Consider the following 22500-nt stretch of genomic DNA (forward strand, 5'->3'; position numbering starts at 1 on the left):
GAGTGTTTCATCATATACCTCTGTGAATAAAAACTATATAAATTCACACCTCGCACACTTTAATGCCCTCTGAATAGAACATAGACACTAGTTTCAAACTGAAATCATGGCAGATTCTCCGGTGATGTCCACTTCGCAGGGCACTTACACTTATAAGAGATTGAAAACACTGCCTTCAGTCATTTTTCATTTGAAATACCTTGACTTCTGAGATTGTTTTTTAAAGCAATGTAATTATTTCTGAGTATATAATACATATAAGACAAGTTTGTAAAGGATGTAGTTGATGTAGTTAACAAGGGATTCGTTTAACACTGACAACTTCATGTGTGCTGCACTAATAATAGAAGTTTCTTTAACTAGAGGAAGTTAAGTGAATCATTTTGTAGTTACATTTTCAAGTTTGAGTAGTTACAAATTGTATAAATTGAGAATCAGTCAAATGTTCTGAAAATAAATCCAGATTTTATGGTTTTTGCCATATCGCCCTGCCCTAGTTTTAGTATTTCTTTTAAATATGTCTATCAGTGTCCTGCAGCACAGAAGCAGTCATCAGTGTCACAGACGTATATTTGTAGAAATACACAACAATACACTGTATGAGTCACAATTATACATTTCTCTTTTATGACAAAAATCATTAGGATATTAATGTTCCATGAAGATATTTAGTAAATCTCCTACCGTAAATATATCAAAACTTAATGTTTGATTAGTAATATGCATTGCTAAGAACTTCATCTGAACAACTTTAAAGATGATTTTCTCAATATTTAGATTTTGTTGCTCCCTCAGATTCCAGATTTTCTAATAGTTGTATCTCAGACAGATATTGTCCTCCGAACAAACCACACATCAGTGGAGAGATGATTTATTCAGCTTCCGATTTGACCCTTACGACTGGTTTTGTGCTCCAGGGTCACAAACATTAAAATGATCTAATCCAAATTGAAAATCTAAAATGCAGCCTGTGAATCTGAATGAAGGTTGTGTGAATGAGTGCAGACGTACGGATGGCCACCAGACTCCGAGGTCTGTGTTCGGAGCGCACGAGGAGGATCCTGTGTCGGAAGCAGCCGCAGCTGAACATGCACTGCACACGTCTGCAGTGAGTGGATCCTCGCGCTTCTCTGTTCAGACTCTCACACACACAGCCCAGACGACAGAAATCTTTAGCACACGCTCCGTCCCGCACATGCCTCGTCTGCACCGCTCTCTGCACACAACAACACTCTTCAGCATGACAAAACTGAACAATAGTTTCATATTATTAAATCTTGTGCTAATGCTGTCACTGATAATCCAGTGGGGGAAAACATTAATCCTGTCTCTCATCCAGCACTGTGTGTGTGTGTGTGTGTGAGCGGTCACCTCAGCGGTCAGCAGTGAGCTCAGAGCGAGGTCGGCTCTCTCAGCGCCGATGTGAGTGTGACTCTGTCCGAGAGAGACTTCCTGCTCCTCCTGAGCCTTCAGCTCCGTCTGCTTTTGAGCGACTCCGTCCAGCGCGTCTCTGTTGAACCTCAGCGTGCGTCTGCGCCGCCGGTACCTTCTCCTGCGTCTGCCCTGAGCTCCGCTGGACGCCGCCGGACGCTGAGGAGGATCTTCAGAGACGCTGCGCTTCCATCGGAGTCTGGTCGAGGAGCAGCGCAGCGAGGCTTCAGGAGCCGGTCGAACACCTCGTCTGGATCGCCACGCTTTAGTGCGCTTGTCACGGCGTCCGGAGGGGGCACAGCTGCGCGTCTGAAGCACACTATCTAGGGTCCTCACGTAGCTGCTGCTCCTGACGGGCAGCTGGTAGAGCACCGGAGACGGAGCGCTGGAGGAAAACACATCGGCCCGTTCACTGATCCGCTGAGCTTCAGCTTCCAGATACTCGTCCAGCAGCACCGAGGAGAACGCCGAGTGACCGGCCGAGCCGGAGCCTGAGAAACAAGACAAAATCACACCTGAAGAGAAGGCAAGCCAGTAAAGGAAGTAGTGCTAGGAAAATACACAGATGCGAGAAATTATACAGCATTGAGATTTTTGACGATGCTTTCTAGAAAACTAGAGTAGAGCGCCATCTGCTGAATCAGCATGCATGCATCTGTGAATCGAGTGATCATCGCAGCTCTAAAACGAAGTGTGCTTACTGTCGGCTTTGCTCTTTAAATCAAACTTCTCCATCCAGCCCTTGATCCTGGTCAGATCGCTCGTCTTCCCAGTGCACGAAACTGAAGCGGCGTCTGGACACAAACAAAACAGATGAATAATAAATAAATGGCTTCAACATAACTCCAATATATCATTAAAAGCATGTTTTTCTTTGGAGAACTTTATGTTTCTCATTAATGTCAGTGAAGATTCATATTAGAATCACACAACACTCTACTAGAAGTTCTTTAGTCACATGTGAGCGAAATAAAAGCAGCACAGATACCACAGAGCCGTAATCTTCATTATTTTGCTTACGAAAGGATGATGTGAGGACAGGTGAAGGTAAAGGTAAAGCAACACCCAGATAATGCAGGTCTATGGGTGCCGTGGTATCCAGAAGATTCAGCTTCAGCCCAACTGTGGAGAAACAAAAACAGAAAACAGAAATGAATAAACCAGACAATAACAGAGCAAAAGATGAACTGCAGATGGGCTCTGAGTGTATCGGTCTCATGCAGTACAATCTCATGAACAATGATTCTGATGATATCCAGTACATCACGTTCAGATGGTGAGGTGTGCGCTGACCTTGTTGAAGCACAGGATGAATGATCTGTCGGTTCTTCAGCTGCTGGAGCTGCTTCAGTAAGACCAGCTCCTGCTCACAGATCCAGTCTGCAGACACACACACACACACACACACACACAAGTTCATCATCAGAGCATCACACAGACACACACTCACACTCACACACACACACACACACACGAGTTCATCATCAGAGCATCACACAGACACACACACACACACACACACACGAGTTCATCATCAGATCATCACACACTCACACACACACACCTGCTTCACGCGCTGGCTTCTCTGCTCCAGATGATGCAGATGTTTCCTCAGATGTCCTCATGTTTCCTACATGAACGTCCAGTGCTTTCTGTGACACACAGCAGCAGATGAACAGCGAGTGTCTTCAGGAAGAGCATAATAAACCAGTTGTGTTCATTCGGAGTAAACGCTGTGGGAAGTGTTTAATATCTGTGTCTGATTCACTAGAAACCTGTTCTCTATTTATCAGATACTGAAGAGAAAAACACTACTTGCATTTTTAGAATAACTGCCAGAACTTGCATTCTGTTCTTAGTAGCTCATGTGATGTTAAACATGCAGCGAAGTATTACGCAGGATACTGGGAAAAGGTTATTCTGCTATATACAGATTACCATTAGGAAAAATCCCCAGGCTAGCTCTATTTGGAAAGAATTCATCATTTTAGAGTTAGTGAGTGATTTTGATAAAAATAAAATAAAAGTTAGATTAATTTACGTTTGTAACTTTAAAAAAAGATTATAATAGATTTCTTTTTTAGTGTGAAATTGTGAAAAAGGCTATAAGATTTGGGAAAATATTGAAAAATTTGAAAGTTCAAAAAAACAAGTTTAATATATCACATGAGCAGTTCTATTCTAGTTAATTTCTTCATTTTCAAAAGGGTAAACTATGCAGAAACTGAAACAGCGTCTCATGAACTACATGTGTGTGAAAGCTGTGCTTGAGACCGTTAAAGCATGAAGCTGTGTCCGTGCCGTCATGTCTGTGCAGCGGGTCGGTCATACCTTGGCAGTGAAGGACACAAACAGCAGGCCGTCCACGTGCTCCAGGTCAGGCTGCATGGACACGGTGTCTGCGGGGGGGCTGATCGCAGCAGATCTGTGCTTCACATTAGTCCACCATTTAGCCTTGGCTTTCCTGGCTCCACTCCTCCAGCCCCTGCGGTAAACACGCTTGACCCCGCGGCTGACCCCTGACCTGTGCGGCTCGGAGCTCTGACATGGTCCCAGAGTCACCTCCACAGCTGATTCAGGGGCTAACGAGGACACAGGCTCAGCTGATTCATCTCTAACGAGCGTCTCTTCACTGGACTCGGTGTGTGTGTGTGTCGAGCTACAGCAGAAGAAGAAGCACCGTCATAATCAAACACACTCATGATCTCCTCAAAACTGATACGACCCTGGAGCACAACACCAGTCATAAGGGTCAAGCTTTTAAAGGTGAGAGATATACAGGGCTCCAGACTGCGACCTTGTTTTCTGCCGGTGCGACTAATGTTTGTGAGTGGTCACACATTATTTTAATTGATAAATCATGCTTTTTGATAACTACTATTTACAATTTATTAAAATAAAAGAGCTGTTTGACCCAAAGTTGACCTTCTTTCTGAGTGTTCCTGCTCTTAATGCGAATGATTCATCAGTGACTCAACAGAGCATGTACCTGCGGTGTTTCTCTCGGTCAGCGGCTGACGGCGAGCGTCCGTTCAGAGCCAGCTTGAGTTTGTTCTGGATGAGGCGAGCGCTCGGCCCGTCCTCTCTGAACGCCAGCATGAAGGGGTTGCAGTCGATCTTGAGCCGGGTTATCAGAGGGTTCTGGTAGCTGGTCACCGCATAGAAGGCTGTTTTAGGGAAGGTGAAGACGAGAGCGTCCGGCTCGGGACAGGTGCTGACCGGAACCACGTAGAGCCGCGGCTGATAGCGGTGCATGGGACGCAGAACCACCGCGGCGTCGGGATCCTCAGAGCTGTGCGCCAGCTTCATCTTGTAGAAGGACACGGGCCCGTCCATCCAGCGCTGACCCGGAGCCGGAGCGTCCGGATGGAAACACACTGCACACGTCAATCAAGAATCAGTCAAATGCTCTGAACAATAAATCAGGATTTTAATTGTTTGGCATATCGCCCAGCCCTAAATATGGTTTAAATGATGGTTCAAATATGTAACGTAAATACTAACCGTGGGGAATTTTATCAGGATTTATCTTGAAGCCAGTAACCGCTCCATCTCTGAAACACACTGGAGTCTGGAGGTGTGTCTCGGCCCCCTGCGGCTCCCATGTGTTCCCATTCCAGCGGTGTGGGAGCTCATCCAGAGGCGTGATGTCCAGGATCAGGAAGTAGCTGAGGTCCGGCTGTAAACCGCTCAGACGGAAGCGGCAGCAGGGGAACATGCGTCTGCCCCGTGCCGTCAGGATCATCTCTGTGCCCAGGCTGTGGAAACGGCTCCAGACCGCCTCATTCTCCAGTGTGACGGAGACACCACTGACACCATCACCGTTTCCCAGCATTCCCTCTGCTGCGCTCTCCATCGCTGCACACCTCGGCTCATCTACAGGCCAGACACCATCCGGCTGATTTCAGCATCAGAAACAAAACAAATCAGCGATCGATGAGTTCAAACAGAGAGACAAGATAACAAAACACCCTCATGATGCTGGGATGTAATGATTAATTAGGAGGACATGCAATTATGGGGAAAAAAATAAAAAGGCCCAAAAACGTTGAAACTTGTAATAAATTGTTGTTAAATCGTAAGTTTCCCTACTTTAATTAACTGGACATGCTTTGTGATTTTTAAAATTAGGGTTTATTTAACCATTAAAACTGAGTCTAGAAAAATTAGCACAGAAAAAAAAAAGATTTGTGAAAAAATAAAACGGCCCTGAAAATATAACTTTTTTTCACTTTTTCATAAATTGTTGATAAATTATTCATGTTTCGTGATGGTGATTTTACTAAATTTAACCATTAAAACTAAATACAGAATGAAATAAAACTGAAAAATATACATTTGGGGAAAATGTCATTAGCCCCTAAAAATGTTATTTAAATTTTGTTAAATAGTATATGATTCATTATTTTAATTTATGATTCATGTTGTTTGATTACTAAAATTTGAAAAGGGCTCTAAATGGACTTTTCTTGTGTTCCTGCTCATCAATGATGTTCTAGAGACACGTGTGTGTTAACAACAACATCAAACTGTGCTTGAACTGAACTGTGTTTGTGTTATTTCTGCTGGGCTGATTTGTGATATTTTTCTCTGTTTTGTCCTTCATTCATGCAGTAAACAGAAACATTATTACATTTAAAGCCTTCCATTCTTTCAGTGACACAATCAATGCCACAGAATGTGTTTCTGTCTGTTTTCACCACAAGAACTACACTGTAGACACTAAATAAGTCACTTTGGATAAAAGCATCTGATAAATTACTAAATATAAGTATAATATAAATATACTTCATATATAAACATAACATTGTTCTTAAATATGCACATGCAGATGTGTGTATTTATGTATACAGTACATAATAAATAAACACAATCAGTGCTTTAAACGGGTCACATGATGTGATTTCAAGTGTTCCTTTCTCTTTGGAGTGTTACAAGCTCTTGGTGCGTAAAGAAGATCTGTAAAGGTGCAAAGACTAAAGTCTCAAACCTAAAAACATATGCTTGATCAAGTTAAGTCTCGTCCACATCACCAATCGTTTAAACACGCCCCCACATGTCTACATCACTGTGTGGGAAGATTTCCATAACGCTTGGCACGTGTTGAGTTGTTCCTGAATCTGGGAGAGTAGTCTACAACCCATCCGTGGCACAAAGGCTGCTTCTATTAAGTGTTAGACTCACAGTCTGTGAGTATGTTTTCATGTGTAGAGGATTTGCTGCTGATGATTCAAACCTGAGTTTTGAGCAGTGTAGGAGAAGAGCTTGTTGTTTGTTATTTCTCTGATCACAAATGCAGACATGGTTTTATGTTTACGCAGCGCGATACGCAATGTATAAATAGACAGTATAAGTCATTATAATCAGTAATTATGTGCCCACTGGATGCAGCAAATTGCCTGGGTTTAATTGGTTTCGTCTCGTCGGGACACACATCACAGTACGGTGAGGGGCGTAACATTTCCGTCACACGCTTGAGGTATTCGGCCAATCACAAACCACTGGATAGCTGGCAATCAGAGCACACCTCGTTTTTCAGAACGATGAGCTTTGTAAAAATCGCTGTGTTTCAGAAGGCGGGCCATAGAGGAGAAACAATAATGTACAGTATGTGAAAAATGATGTGTTTTTTTAACCATAAACACATTTCATTACACCAAATACACAAATAATGTTCTTTACAAACAACGTCATATGACCCCTTTAAAAGACACTGAATATTCAGGAATGATATTGATTTGATTGTGCTAACACCATTGATTAATGACAAGACTTGAACTGAACGGAGTTTGATTGTATCAATGTTTTCTCCAGAGCAGCTTTACTGCCGAATCAACTTATTTTGCAACATTTTCACCGATATTGAATTTTATTAAATCAACATCCAGCTGACTCAACGTGAATAATTAAACTTTTGTGGAAATTCCATATAGCTGAACTAATTCATTCGTGAAGATTAACTTAGCTAAGTTACTGAACCGAACTGTCTTTTTAAAAGTAGTTCTAGGAGATTTTCATTAAATAAAACAATGTTTTTCTACAAGTTTTGGTTGCATTTTATTAACTACCTAATTTCTTCCCACTTTTTATACAGTGAATCATTGTTATCGGGTAAGGAAAGTTTAGATTTTTACTAGTTTTTAATGATGTTATGGTTTATTAATATTAATAAAGGGGGACATATGGAATATTTAAGCTTTTATAGCGCAATCTAGTCCTATAATGTTTGTCAGCTCTACTTTAGGTAATTCCACGCTAGTTTTGGCCAGATCACCAAACACCATTGTCAAGAAGGTCTGGACCGGATCCGGTTCAGATGAACGGTTTATTACCGGATCCGGGGGGGCCTGGACCGGATCCGTCGCGCTGTGAATGACTCCGATTCGGAGTCTGTTCTGTTATCTGGGTAACGTTACTGTTCTGTTACAGTCTAAACGAGCAAAAGATCTTTATGCAGCGCGTATTTGAAGCCACGCAGCGCAAACACGAATGATATGGTCATAGGTTAGTTAACTGTTAACTCGTTCTAGTCAGTTCTAGCTCGTGCTCGTGAACGCGGGAGTCTGCCAGCAGCACTGCGAGTCAACAAACTCCTCTCGACTCAAACCAGATGCCTCTAAAGCGACACAGACGCGTGTTCTTGATCACTCACCTCGCTTAATCTGCGCTGCTTCGGGTCTAAATTGTACCGGGGCGTCGGTGGTGATTCTCGGCGGATTCGTTGCTCTCTAACCGAAATGCCTCCCAAACCAACTGATCCGCCGCGCTCGGTGGCCACGTGACGTCACTCACCGCAACCGCTCCCCGTTCGCGCTGTTTTTCTCACACTGACCAATGGCGTGAGGCTCCGATGACTGAGGCGATGCGCCTTATTTCAGCGCTTTCTCATCGCATTCTCCAGGAATCACTTGGGCGGTTTAAATATAGTGGAGTTATTCCTGCAGTGAATGAGCTACATTATTTATGTCTCAGTCTTTTGCCGTTTGATGATATGAATCACATTCCTTTTCTTTGATTATTGCTAGGTTATGTAATTATTTTTGTCATGTTTACTAGTGCTTCACTAACTTTTACGATAAAACATGACAATTATTACACTTGTTGCTTCATTGTCTTTCTTTTTAGTCGAAATGTTTGAAACAAAATATTAATCTTTTGTAAAAAAAAAAAAAAAAAAAAAATCCCTTTAATGTTACCTGACTAGAAAAATCGCCTTCCCAGCGCGGCGGCCTCCTCCCGGAAGTGACGTCATCTCTTGGAGGGAAAACGGCGGTCAAACGTAATCGATCTGATTTGATGAATTCTGTGATGATTTGTGCTATTACTTGGTTTGTGTCTACAAAATGTTTGATTAAAATGACACAGATCAGTTTGATAACATCAACATTCCGAAACATTGTTAAAAATATGACGATGAACTTCAAGTTGATGTCTTCATGTAAGATTCCTGCCAATCATTCACTCTGAAATTACTAACTTTAGCTTTTATGACTTGTTCATTTGTTTATTTTTAATTTTGCTTTTTTTTCATTTACATTTTGTTCATTATTTATTGCTCTTTTGTTGGTTTTGATTGCTTCTATTGCTTCTTTGGATTAAAGCGTCTGTTAAATGGACTTTTACTGTATAAATAATCAAAGTATAAACAAATAAAACACAAGTTTATGATCTTTACAGATCAAGTTTATGTGACACTGACTGAAGACTGGAGGAATGATGCTGAAAATACAGCTGCATTTCACAGAAATAAATTACACTTCAACAGAAATTCACACAGAAAACAGATGTTTTACATTATAATAATATTTCACAATTTTTACTGTATTTGTGATCAAATAAAAGCAGTCTTGCTGAGCAGAAGAAAAGAAAAAATAAATCTTAATTATTTCAAACCAAAAGCATCCGCAGCGGATCCAGGGTGTTTTTTATGGAGGTGCACAGGAAATCTTCATTATTTCAATATAAAATATTGCCTTAAACACAACTGAATACAATTAATTTGCACTTTATTGTAACTGAGATAGTTGTGAATTAGATCCAGCAATAACGAGTGAATATGACCATGTGTGTATTGTTCCTCACCCACAGGTGTGTTAATAAAGCTTTATTGATCAGTCAGCTTGGCTCTGGTTGTTCTCCATCACTGCAAACTCATGGATGAGACATGCAAAGTTTAGTCAACCATCACTGAATATTATATAATCAATGAATTCTGAAAAAGTAAACAGTGAATGTTTAACATTTTATTACTTAATTCCAACAGTTTTACCTAAACTCTGAGCTCTGTACAAAGGAAAAGGAGAAAACCCTGTTCTCTTTTGAATCCCCACGTGCAAGAATGTGAAGATGTGCAGAAGTCAACAATACATAAATGCAAGAATGTAAAACTAGTTATTATTTCATGCATTTTAAATTTGGTTTCATTTTTGTACTTAACAAAAATAAATTGCATATTTTTCTTGTACAAGTGCACTGTGCTCACATTTACAAATGAAAAATGACATATCAGCTTGCGCCTTATATTGTGATCTCGAATGCATTAGAGACGTTCTCAAATGTGATGCACATACATACACACTTTTGCAGCTTTAATTGCCTTTTTGGTAATTTCATGAATTAACCGACAACAGTGTATGGTTTCTTGTGCACTTCAGTTATGATGAAGTCATATATTGTCGTACAGTTGAAGAGTGCGGCGTGAGCACAGTAAACCAGCTGATAGGACAGGAGCGTTTGTTTTGTTGTAGTTTTGCTGACAACGTCTCATCAGACTGCAGTTTACTGCTGCTCTACTGAAGCTCATTTGGCTCCTGTACCCTTCTGCGCTCGTTTGACTCACGGGATTCGGCGGATCTGCATCTTAATAAATGCATTTCTTCGTCAAGTTTAGGTCAGTGGTGTCCCCTGTCTACAAGCACCTTTGTAATATTATTTACAGTGCTGGCCAAAATTATTAGCACACTGTGCATATTTAAGAACTTTCATTGAAACCCAAGATGCTTTGATAACAGTCTTCAGCTCCTCTGTGTTGTTTGTCAGATGTTACTTCTCTTCCTCTTCACAATACCCCATAGATTCTCTGAGAGGTTCAGGTCAGGAGAGTTGGTGGCCAGTCAAGCACAGTAATATCATGGTCACTGTGGGCAAGTGCTAAAGCCCTGCACTGTTAAATGTTGCTGTAGATTTAGCAGCACAGTACTGTAAAAACCTACAATACAATACTGCATTTCTATATTACAGTAAAATACCGTAATTTGTATTGCATTCTGGGTAATTTTGATCGAGCGGGAACATTTTACAGTACATTTTAATGTTGCTGTAACCTAGCTGTAACCTGGTTGTAATATGCCAGGCAATAATACAGGGTTGCTGTAAACAGAGAGCGCGCGTGACGTCAGAGCACAAATCCAGACCATTCACGGATGAAGTCTCAGCAGTCAGCAGATATCTGGATATTAATTGGTAAGTTAATTTTATAATAAGGTTTTATGATGTTACGCTATAGTGTACATATGTGAAATGACAGTGGTAGTTTAGTGGAAGTTTAGCCAGCGACGGTTGCAAAAACACTATTAACGTTAGTTAGATCTGCTGAACTCCGCTGCTTTACCGACATTTTCAAATCTTATCACTCCGTGAATTAACGTTAACAAGACCTTATAGCTGCTAACGTTAGTTTATTTCGACCAAAACAGACTTGATTGTTGTTGGAACACAAATCGAGGTGGTTACACATACACATATACTTGCATACACTTGCATACACATATACTTAGTCACACATACAAACTGCAGAATGCTCAAATACATGAAATGCACAACGACACACCTAAAGTCGCTCAAGCACATACACGCAAACTCTACACACACAAGACGTGCGGAACTATCCACACATATACTCCTATGAGACGTACACGCACATACTTATTTGAGACGCGAGCACAGACACACAAAATGACATAGAAGAGTATGTGCGCGAGTTTGTGTTTGTGTGTGCTCTCGTCTCACGGAGTATGTGCGTGTATAGTTTGTGTGTACTTTAAGTATACAAGTATGTGCTTGGAGAGTTTGCGTGTATGTGCGTGAGCACATTTAGGTGTGTCGTTGTAAATTTCATATTTATTTGTTTGAGCATTCTGCAGTATACATGTATGTGTGACTACTTAGTATATGTGTATGCAAGTGTTTCATATACTGTATGTATGTGTTCGAATGAAGTTTTATTTAAGACCTAGAAGTTTCAAACATTGTTCTTTCTTTTTTTAAGGACATTCAATCACGACAGCATCCAGGTGGATGCTGTCAATCGAGGGAAGAGTTTTGTTGACACTGGACAACAGTGACAATTTTATAACCGCCTTTGCAGTGCTTTTTGCAAGCTATTATATTTTTAACATCGAGTAACAGGAGTCTGCTGCATGTACATTAGAGCTTGCTCAGAGGCAAGTAAATTTATTTCTGCATTTCACTTTTGTATTTTATTTCTGCATTTCACTTTTGTAATAGAAGCATATTTATTGAGTTGTATGATATTTCTAACAGGTTCCTCGTCAGAATTAACCCGGAAGACGGCAATGCCAGCATGAAATTAAAGTGTACAGCCAGACAAGGAGTGAGCAAGAAAACCAAGAGGGTGGTCCAGAGGAAAGTGACAACCATCAACCCTCATGTTAATAGTTTTATTCGGTCGTTGATTGAGTTTGAATGGAAAACGTCAAACTAAACACACACGCACACACACACACACATACAACACAAACATATACATACAGATGTTTGTACAGTTAAATCATACACTGTCAAACATACACATTTTTGTACAGCTACACTCACATCCACACACTCGCCTACACACACACACACACACACATTCACAGACACAAATCGTACACTGTCAAACATACACATATTTTTGTACAGCTACACTCACATCCACACACTTCCCCTGCACACACACACACACACACACACACACATATACAACACAAACATATACATACAGATGTTTGTACAGTTACCCATTGATATTGATACACACACACGCTTGTAAACTGTGTGTCCCTCAGTGTTTGACAGTTCTTGTCTTTTGAGGGTTGTGTAATTTCGAAGTCCTGGAGTTTTTTTTTTTTTTTTTTTTGATGTTCCTGTTAATTTGAATCCTGAATTTGCAAATTAAATGAACTACATTGCAGTTCTTGATTAATCCTTGAATTTATCCATGATTAATAAAAAAAAATGTTTTTGACAATAACATTGTTTGGATTGTCTTTTAATTTGCAGTTATTCTGATGTTGAATTTTACAATTGTAATCTATAGATTTCTATACTGTAAATGACTAAATATTATATAAATGTAATATTACCATTATTATTAAATTGAAAATTATATTATTTAGCAATAATATATCAATATAAATATTACAGTACAATACCGTATAATTAATTACAGCAGAAGCAGTACAATTACAAAATACCGTAAAAATACAGTACAGTATTGTCTTGTAGTTTACAGTAATGTTTGTATGTACTGTAAATTGAATTACAGTACAGTTACTGTAAAACAGAATACAGTAACTTGCTGACCACCGTGCTGCCAGTACTGTACTGTATAAATACAAGAAAATTGTTAACAGTGTGCTGGAAAATGAAATCAGCATCTCCATAAAGCTTGTCAGCAGATGGAAGCATAAAGTGCTCCAGAATCTCCTGATAGATGGCTGCATTGACTTTGGACTTGATAAAACACAATGGACCAACACCAGAAGACATCACAGCACCCAAATCATCTCTGCCTTCAGAAACATCACCCTGGACTCTGTGCCTCTCCAGTCTTCCTCCAGACTCCAGACCTTGATTTCCAAATGAAATGATACATTTACTTTCATCTGAAAAGAGGACTGCAGTCCAGTTCTTCTTCTCTCATAATCCATAAAAACCATGGTCAAAATGAAACCGAATCATAAATGTTTGCTAATCATAGGTTGCACATTTTTCTAAATGCAGATGCTCTTTATATGGAAAAAGGTGATTTAGATGATTAATGTTGTTCATGCTGCAAAAAAAGAAATAAATAAAAATGTAAGTATGACGGAGCAAAAAAGAAAAAAATTATCACAATAAATCTCAGATCTTTATTTCTTTCAAGTTTAAAGCCAGATTGTTGCTTAATTTCATTCACAAAATAAATATCTTGATAGCAAAAAACTGTTTCAAATCCCAGGGCTCCCCAGATTTAAAGTTTGGTTCATGCAACTGTATCAAAATCAGTAACAACTGTAACAAATTATAGCAACCTTATTTTAATATGGTGAAAATGTATTTAAATGAGTCACGCTGTTATAACAAACATTTATTGAACTCTTGATATGGTTTTATTAAGGAAAATAAAATTGCAATAATTGTAATCGATTTCTTTGAGCATCAGAAATTCTTTTTCTTTTAGAAAGTGTTTGATTCCAGAGATTCAGTGTTTGATGTGTGACAGAAATACTTCTGATGGATAAGATGTTTGTCTTCTGGAACAGAACAGATCTTTAACTCTTCTTCTGTTGTTCCTCAGTACACAATGCTCAGAGCCTCACTTCTGTTCTAGCGCTGAAAGTGTTATTGTTGGTGTGTAAACATGTCGTTCAGTCTCTAGTCAGTGCAGATCTCTCGGATTGAAAGTGAAAGTTCAGTCATATCTGCAGAAGTGATGACTGCTGTGGGTATCTGGAACTTCTTCATTATTTCCCTGATGGAGGCGGTTTTCAGTGCTTTAGCTCTTCTTGAAGACACTTTATTCTCACCAGTCTTGTTCTGCACATCACAGCTGTGTTCTTTGTGATGGATGATGAAGGATCTTTGTGTTCCTCATGGTGTCCTAAACCATTTAAATATGAAGGAGAATATACTTCAGAGATATTTGACTCATAATGAAGTCTAGGGGTGCCAATACTTGTGGCCAACATTTATTTCATCATGAGACTTTCTCTACGCTTTCAATTGTTTTACTTCAATGAAAGGTGAGAATATTTGTGAATGAAAAGGTCAAAAAGATCAAGGATGCAGATTTATTTTCTCGGCTGTCCCTGTTCATATTTCCCAAGAGTGCCAATATTATTGGAGGCACTGTATGGGTCAATATCATCTTTTTTGATATAGTGTAATATATGTCATAAATGACATGATCGTATAAGAAGCAGCAACTGTTCATTTATAAAAGCAAAAACAGGGCTTAGCTTATCTTGTGATCTAATGCAATGACATCACTCGTTTATAGGTGCTGATTACTTTAGAAAGATCGGCTTATTTCTTATTACTGTTGTTTTGTCTCAAGTTCATGTATCGCGACGCGTGCTCAGGTGCCACGCCGAGGATGAAGCGTGGTGTAAAGCCGCCGAGCGCCAGCTCCTGATTGGATGAGGAGGAGCAGCATCTGTGTGTTATTGGTTCGCGTGAAGTTCAGCGCAGAGGCAGGAAGAGAAACAGCAGCATTAGACGAGCAAACACCCGCGGGACCGCGACGCTTTACCGCGCGTTGGACTGGTGAGTGTTCGCGCATACAAACACGCGTTTAATCGCGCGCTCCGTGAACGCGTTTGATCTCCGCACGATAATCAAAGGCGCGTTAATCGCGTCGCGATCACGCGAGCCATAACTCGAGAGCGCGCAGCAGTGCTCGTGTTAAACGCGGTTGAGGAAGGGCGTTATTTCTGCTGAAGGAGGGCGTCAGGCCTCTCGCGTTCTAACAAACAACAAACACCGCGACGACATCACTAACTAATAAGAGGCGTGACGTCACAGCCGTAACGGTAACAGCTTACGCCAGGTTCAGGTTCGGCGTCGACGTGCTCGCGCTTACGTGCGTCACGTCATGATTCACTGCAACTGAAGGGTCACTGTCACAAGTGTCAAAGTCTGTTAAAACTGAGATTTTTGCATAATATAAATCATCTCTCCACTGATGTATGGTTTGTTCGGAGGACAATATTTCTCTAAGATACAACTATTTAAAAATCTGGAATCTGAGGGAGCAAAAAAATCTAAATATTGAGAAAATCATCTTTAAAGTTGTTCAAATGAAGTTCTTAGCAATGCATATTACTAATCAAACATTAAGTTTTGATATATTTACGGTAAGACATTTACTAAATATCTTGATGGAACATGATCTTATCTTAATATCCTAATGATTTTTGTCATAAAAGAGAAATGTATAATTGTGACTCATGCAGTGTATTGTTGTGTATTTCTACAAATATACGTCTGTGACACTGATGACTGCTTCTGTGCTGCAGGACACTGATCAGTTGCTCATGGATGCAGGATTGTTGTTTCATGGATTGAGACACAGTTCTGAGCTTTATGCTACTACCATAGAAACATATGGCACAAATATTTTGAGTAGTAATCTAGTATTTGCTTCTAAATTCAGCATCTGTGACTATTAGAAACACATATGGTGCACAAGTGATGTTCTGAACCGTCTCAGGCTGTCAGAAAGATCGCTTTTACAACATGAACGCCACAACAAAGTCGAGAAAACAACTCAAGTGCATCATCTGCATTAACAGCAAATTTGTTCAATGGAATCTTTTTTTTTTTTACAATAAGATTATGCTAAGTTGCATATGCAAAATATTATGTTTGAATGTAATCAGTTTCTACGGGTCTTGAAAAGTCTTAAAGCAGAAAGTCTTAAATTGGCATTAAATTATATATAAAATATGTTTTCCTCAGTATTTTGTCTTGTGTTCCAGTACAAAGATCTAAACATCCTTAAATCAAGAAAAGTCCATTGGCAGATATTTGTTCTTGTTTTCATCAAAAAATTCACTTCATCTGATTCATATTTGCATTTCCAGTAAATCTCCAGTGTAACTTGTGTAACAGTGTTACTAACATATTTAGAGACCATATTGTGTTCTGTTCAATTCATTCCTTAAATTTCATTTACATGGACTTAAAAAGTCTTAAATTAGCTTTTTTAAAACCTGCAGAAACCCTGTGATTTGTGTCGTTTATGAGTGTTGTAGTAATAACTTGAGATCCTCTGTATCCCGCAGCTCTTCTCAGGAAGCATGTGATGACCCATGCTCGGAAAAACACTTCCATTGGCTGGCATCACGGCGAGGGGCGGGGCCATAGAGAAAGCTGGTCACATGGTGAAACAGTGGGCGGAGCCTGGCCTGCGCATTCAATGCGAGGAAGCAAGGCCAAGAAAGTCAAGGAGAGTCAATGTTTGGCAAAACATTCAATGAAGATGGATGAAAGTAAGAGTAAGAAAGGAAAGTCCTCTGCTAGGAGTGAGTGCCATCGGAAGTTCTACCCGCTCCGAGGAAGAAGCGAGGCCTTGGGTTGTCACGTTGTGCTCACTCGCCTACATAATGAGACCAAGACGTGTGACGTGGATCCCAACAGAGATCCAGAACACAAAAAGACAAAAAAAGCCCACAAGAAAGCAGAGAAAACCAGGGAGCTGTTGCAGAAACGCCTCAAAACCTTCGATGAACCTTCAGCTCAGGAGCCACGCAAACGCAGACTAGCATCGCTAAACGCCGAGGCGCTCAACAGCCTTCTGCTCGAGAAAACCGACAGACCGTCAGGCGCCAAACTCACCAAGAAACAAACCACTACAGAGCAAACCAAGACCTGCTCCAAAAGAGCCAGGAAGACCGAGACGTGCCCAAACCCCAAGAAGGAAGAGGAAGTGAGTATGTACGCTCCTGTTCCCCGACGCTTGGCAGGACTCAATGCCGCCGCGCTGCTAAAGCTCACCAGCTCCACCGCAAACAAGCACAGAATCAGATCGGACAGACACAAAGCAGCGCACAAGCCCAAGAAACCACAGCCAGAATCACAAGACGCCTGCCAAGTGTGCAAAACCAGGAGCTTAAAGTCAACACTGACTAAACCCGGATACCAGAGCATGCTGGGATACGGTCCGGTGGAGCTGGTGAAGGAGGAGGCGGAGCTGAGTCCGTGTTTCTGCTGTCCGCCGGAGTATCTGGCGCTCTTCCTCGACGAGGAGCACCGGGTCAAGCACGAGTGCCTGGTTCTGTGTGCTGACCCCTGCTGCTCCAGCTACTACGTCCACATCGCTCACCCCGGGCCGAGTCTAAGCCCCGCCTTCTGCTGCCGCCCGGCCTGTGGGGTCAGAGGATTCACCTTCAGCCGCCCGACCTGCCCCTGCTCCAGCTGCAGCCGTCCCATCAAAACAGGTGAGGAGGACCGTCTGTGATAACCGTGTCTTCAACAGCGGGGGGTTTACAGCCCTGTGCTACCTCACACGCTTGAGCTAGATATCCGCTGTATATAACTTCCCAAGAAGGCTTTCTTTAAGCCTTGAGTTTGTGTGTCGAGGAGTCCGTGGCATGAGGGATGAAATTATTATTCGTTTTTTTCAAATACAATAAACCTAAGCTGCATGAACGAAATACCATTGAATACCAAATACTAAAATATGTAGCAATTCAATTAATAGAACCTACATAGAAACATAAAAAAGCTCAAATGCACAGCTGGCATTCTTTATTTGTCATTTTGTGTTTTAATATCTTAAGGTTTTGTTAGAAACCGTACATTGCCATCTTGCTCCCAGCACATAGCTTGCAACAAACTTACAGTTTTATCCTTAAATGTTGGAAATGAATGCAAGTTTCCATTTTACATGAAGGTTCACTCTGACAGCAAAGGAGTCTTTCTGTTGCAATTCTGACACTAGTTCTGATGACCGTGTGTTTGATTGTGCTGTTTCAGAAGAGGAGCACAGTCACGCGGTCTCCGGATGTCCCAGCATGCCCCGAGTGACCCCAGCCGTCCCCAGTCTTCTGTCCTCCATGTCTGACCGCAGACAGGTAGAGGTCAGGCTTCAGAGGGGCAAAGAATGCCCTCAAAACACCAAACCCCCCCACGGCTCGCTCACTACGGGCTACAGCAGATCGTCCCAGAAGCGTCCCACAGGAAGTGCCGAACAGGAGCAGAAGGCCACGAACGGATGGCGTCCCGTCGGAGTGTCCACGGAGAAGGAGGTGTTTATAGCGGTGAGTGATCTGTCTTCACTCAACACTCCCTCAGTCCTCTCTTTATTACTGTACTCCGCACGAAGCTCTCGGTGGATGTGCTTCTGCAGGGCGATGACGAGACGGTTCTCCGTCAGTGTTATGAAGGAGTGGAGCGGGACGGAGAGGTGATCCGGGTGCGAGACACGGTGCTCTTACGGTCCGGACCACGCAGGAAATCTCTGCCGTACGTGGCCAAGATCTCCGCTCTGTGGGAAGACCCCAGAACAGGTGACAGACAAGAAGAATCACCTTTCATTATCTTCGAAATCATTTGAGTGTACACCACTATAATCAAAACGACAGCGAGTTTGTGCAGCTCCCAGCATGCTTTGACATTAGAATCATTGAGATCCTCATCTGTGTGTTGTTTCAGGAGAGCTGATGATGAGTCTGTTCTGGTATTATCGTCCTGAGCACACGCAGGGCGGCAGAGATCCCAGCATGCACTGCGAGGTCAGCACATGCTCTTATTACATCTACATTCAGTCATTCAGCAGATGCTTTTATCCAAAGCGACTTACGAATGATTGCAATAGAAGAATCAACAAAAGAGCCATCATTTTATATGAATATATATTAACATTTAAATAAAAAATGTATCTGTGCTGCTCATGCACAGGGTTAGTGATAGATGAGAGAGTTACTTTTAAAAGGAACCCTTTACAATATTCCATTTAGGGCTGTCAAAAAAAAATTAGAATTTCGAATATTCAGCGAATTAAATAAAAAGCTCCACATTCGAATGCAAGTGTTTAAATGAAAAATGTACTCTGTTTGATTGGCTTTCACCCCTTTGTATTAAACTATGCATGTACACATGATGTTGTTTTGTTTATAGTTCTTTAAGCTACTTACTTATAATTGGTTTATAAACATTATTTGAAATATTATGCACTTTTTTCACAGTCATATTTTCTTATGCTTTGAATAAACGTGCATTAGTAATATTTTGCCCAATTCTCAGAAGAGAATCCAAAAGCTTTTCTTCACTCTATTAGGCATTTTAAATTCGAATATAATTCGAATTTGGATAATATTTAATTGCAAATTTGAATTTAGTTTTTCAGCCATTTTGACTATGTGTTGTGTTACTTTTGTTACATTTTCTGTGTTCGTTTTTATTATAAAAAGTTCCATGTTTAAAAGCCCTTTCACTTCAAACGTGAAATGAATAAACTCAGGCTGAAAGAGAAGGTCATTTTTTCTTATTAGTTCAGTTGAATTGAATTGGTTGATAAAATGGGATTAAATACATAAAGGATATTTGTGTAATGTAACGTTTTATTGCAGATTTGAATCATATTCTGAGTTGTTATTGATTTTGAGGAACACTGAATGTGTTTGTGAGATCATGTTCACACACAACACTCTGCACTGATTCCTGATCTCCGTCTCCACGGCAACACCAGAGCTGTCACTCAACACATTGTAACAAAGTAACTGGAGATACTGATTTAAAAGAATGTAACTCAGACATCTGCGACTCTGGAGCACAAAACCAGGCTCAAGTTTATGAAATGGAGTTGTGCATCATCTGAAAGCTGAATAAATCATCTTTCCATTGATGTCTGGTTTGTTAGGAGGACAATATTTGTCTGAGATACAAGTATTTGTATTGTCTATTGCTACAAATATACCTGTGCTACTTATGACTGCTTGTGCTGCAGGGACACATTTTGTTCTAAATTCAAAAAGAATGCATTATTGTACCAGTCTGGTTACGTGACTTGTGTTGTGTCTCGTCTGTAATCCATCATGATCTTGCTGGAGTAAATCCGTCATGTGTTCCTGTGTCTTCTTTCAGAACGAGATCTTCGCCTCCCGTCATCAGGATGAGAACAGTGTGGCCTGCATCGAGGAGCGCTGCTATGTTCTGCCGTTAGCACAGTACTGCAGGTGACTCATCTGAACGCCTCTGATTGGCCGCTGCTTTCATAAACTCAACAGAATCGTTTGTGATTGGTCATAACGCAACACTGCATACATCCACTACAACAGTGGATTTAACATCAAAATTTAAAGTCTAACCTTAAAATGCATGCTTTTTATGTACTCTTCTCCCTTTAAATACCATGGTGAGTTAATACTTTAGGGTCCAATTCTCACTCGGTTATTAGCATGAATATTAGACTATTGAGAACTGGACTCTGAACTTAAGTGTGACCAGAATAACTGATGTCTAGTATCTAGTATTATTTATTATTTAAAGGTGACTTGACATTGCATGTGATGTTACAGATTTTGTGCCTTGGTGAAGCGGCGCTCGGAGGGCGTGTCCGACCACGCCCCACTGATGCCCCGCCCCTCTGACAGCGCTGGCCCCGCCCCCCGCCTGCTTCCCGACGGCGTGGATCCGCAGCTGGTGTATCTGTGCAGACACGTCTATGACTTTCGCTACGGACGCATCCTGAAGACCCCGCAGTGAAGGTGTGCTGGTTCTGTTCCTCTCTCTGTCATGTTCACTGGACTGTCACACTGCTGAGGGCTGCATGATGCCAGAAGGCTTTCAGAAAATATCTCCACTGGTTTAAGACTAGACCACAGATCCAGATTAAAGGTCCGTTCACACTAATGACGATATAACCATAACTATAATCCAACCACAACTATGACAACACAGATGAACCTTATATGTGTCCCTGCACAGAAGCAGTCATCTGTAGAAATAGACAACAATACATAGTATGGGTCACAGTTATACATTTCTCTTTTATGCCAAAAATCATTAGGATATTAAGATCATGTTCCATGAAGATATTTAGTAAGTTTCCTACCGTAAATATATCAAAACTTAATGTTTGATTAGTAATATGCATTGCTAAGAACTTCATTTGAACAACTTTAAAGATGATTTTCTCAATATTTAGATGTTTTTGCTCCCTCAGATTCCAGATTTTCTAATAGTTGTATCTCAGACAGATATTGTCCTCCGAACAAACCACACATCAATGGAGAGATCATTTATTCAAATCTCAATTTTATTAAAAACGGACCCTTAAGTGACAAACAATAAAAACATTCAGAATCAGGATCCATCAGATTTGAAAGAGTTTGAGCATTTAAAGCGACAGACAACAGAACTGTAATAAACTAAACAATAAAGTCCGCTGAATGAAGTAGAATTTTTATTTTTTTCATTTCTATAATGGTTTTTCAAAAGTTATAAATAAAACAGATTATTGCAGTACATTTTACGAGTTTTACTTTTCTAAACGTCACATTAAATTCAATGTGTCACTGTGTTTCTGAGTGAAATTAAGTCCTACACCAATTAATTTTGTTCAGTGTATAGTTATCGTTACAGTTTTGGTGTGAACGTGCCTTAAGCGTTTCTTAGGAGTTTCTTTCTTCTGTTAAGCACAAAAGAAGATACTTTGAAGAATGTTGCAAACAGACACTTGACGGTAGCCATTGACTTCCACAGTATTTTTCTATCCTGTCATGTGATTTTGGGGTGAACTGTCCCTTTAAGAGCGTGTTTGTGTGAAGCTCAGCTGATGTGAGCGATTATCAGTCGTCAGATTGAAGCTCACGCTTAAGTCTTATAGCTTTTGTAAATGATTGATTTGAAAATCTGACCAAATGAACCAAAGGACGGTGAGAATCACAAAACATTCATTGTTAAACTCTGAATCACTGAATCCGAACAGCTGAAGTGTTCGCCTGATTTGTAAAGAGATCTATGTTTTATACGAATGAAATTAACTTCTCTAGAATGCACAAATATATTTTAATATTTATTTGGCAAACTGACGCTTCTAGTTTCCCCTAGAGAGATTGCACTATTACATTCCCTGTCATTCTTGTCGTGGTTTTTAGCTTTGCTGCTAATCTAACTTCTAATCTAATCTAGCTTCATCTTCTAGTGAATATCTAACCAAGAGATTCCCAAAGTGAGGGTTTCTCAGACTGAACAATGAACAGATGAAGGACAAATATCTCGTTTATTACAGTATGAAATACTCTAAAACAACTAAACATGTGCTTTGAGTTTCTCCTCCTTCAGAAAGATAATAACTCTATA

General features: G+C 40.5%; 2 protein-coding genes across 2 annotated transcripts in view; one reads left to right on the forward strand and one right to left on the reverse strand.

The window, feature by feature from the left end:
• The window catches only part of magl (MAX dimerization protein MGA-like), a 26006-nt gene extending 17295 nt beyond the window's left edge, over positions 1-8711 (reverse strand). Inside the window, exons 1-10 of the mRNA XM_059513599.1 lie at positions 8628-8711; positions 4936-5329; positions 4421-4808; positions 3763-4090; positions 2996-3083; positions 2725-2811; positions 2452-2553; positions 2133-2225; positions 1372-1922; positions 1012-1216 (exon numbers count right to left, since the gene is read on the reverse strand). Coding sequence (XP_059369582.1) covers positions 1012-1216; positions 1372-1922; positions 2133-2225; positions 2452-2553; positions 2725-2811; positions 2996-3083; positions 3763-4090; positions 4421-4808; positions 4936-5287 — 2194 coding nt within the window. The 5' untranslated portion in view covers positions 5288-5329; positions 8628-8711. The remainder of the gene's footprint in view (positions 1-1011; positions 1217-1371; positions 1923-2132; positions 2226-2451; positions 2554-2724; positions 2812-2995; positions 3084-3762; positions 4091-4420; positions 4809-4935; positions 5330-8627) is intronic.
• Positions 8712-16804: 8093 nt separating this feature from the next.
• On the forward strand, positions 16805-21128 carry LOC132107376 (bromo adjacent homology domain-containing 1 protein-like; the record flags this gene model as incomplete). The annotated part of the gene is made up of 6 exons (XM_059513600.1): positions 16805-17633; positions 18172-18455; positions 18545-18704; positions 18850-18929; positions 20281-20372; positions 20715-21128. Coding segments are annotated over 6 exons (1632 nt in total), but the record flags the coding sequence as incomplete, so codon positions are not given.
• Positions 21129-22500: the final 1372 nt, after the last annotated feature.

The sequence above is a fragment of the Carassius carassius genome, chromosome 27 (assembly GCF_963082965.1).
Source record: "Carassius carassius chromosome 27, fCarCar2.1, whole genome shotgun sequence".
Classification (NCBI taxonomy): domain Eukaryota; kingdom Metazoa; phylum Chordata; class Actinopteri; order Cypriniformes; family Cyprinidae; genus Carassius; species Carassius carassius.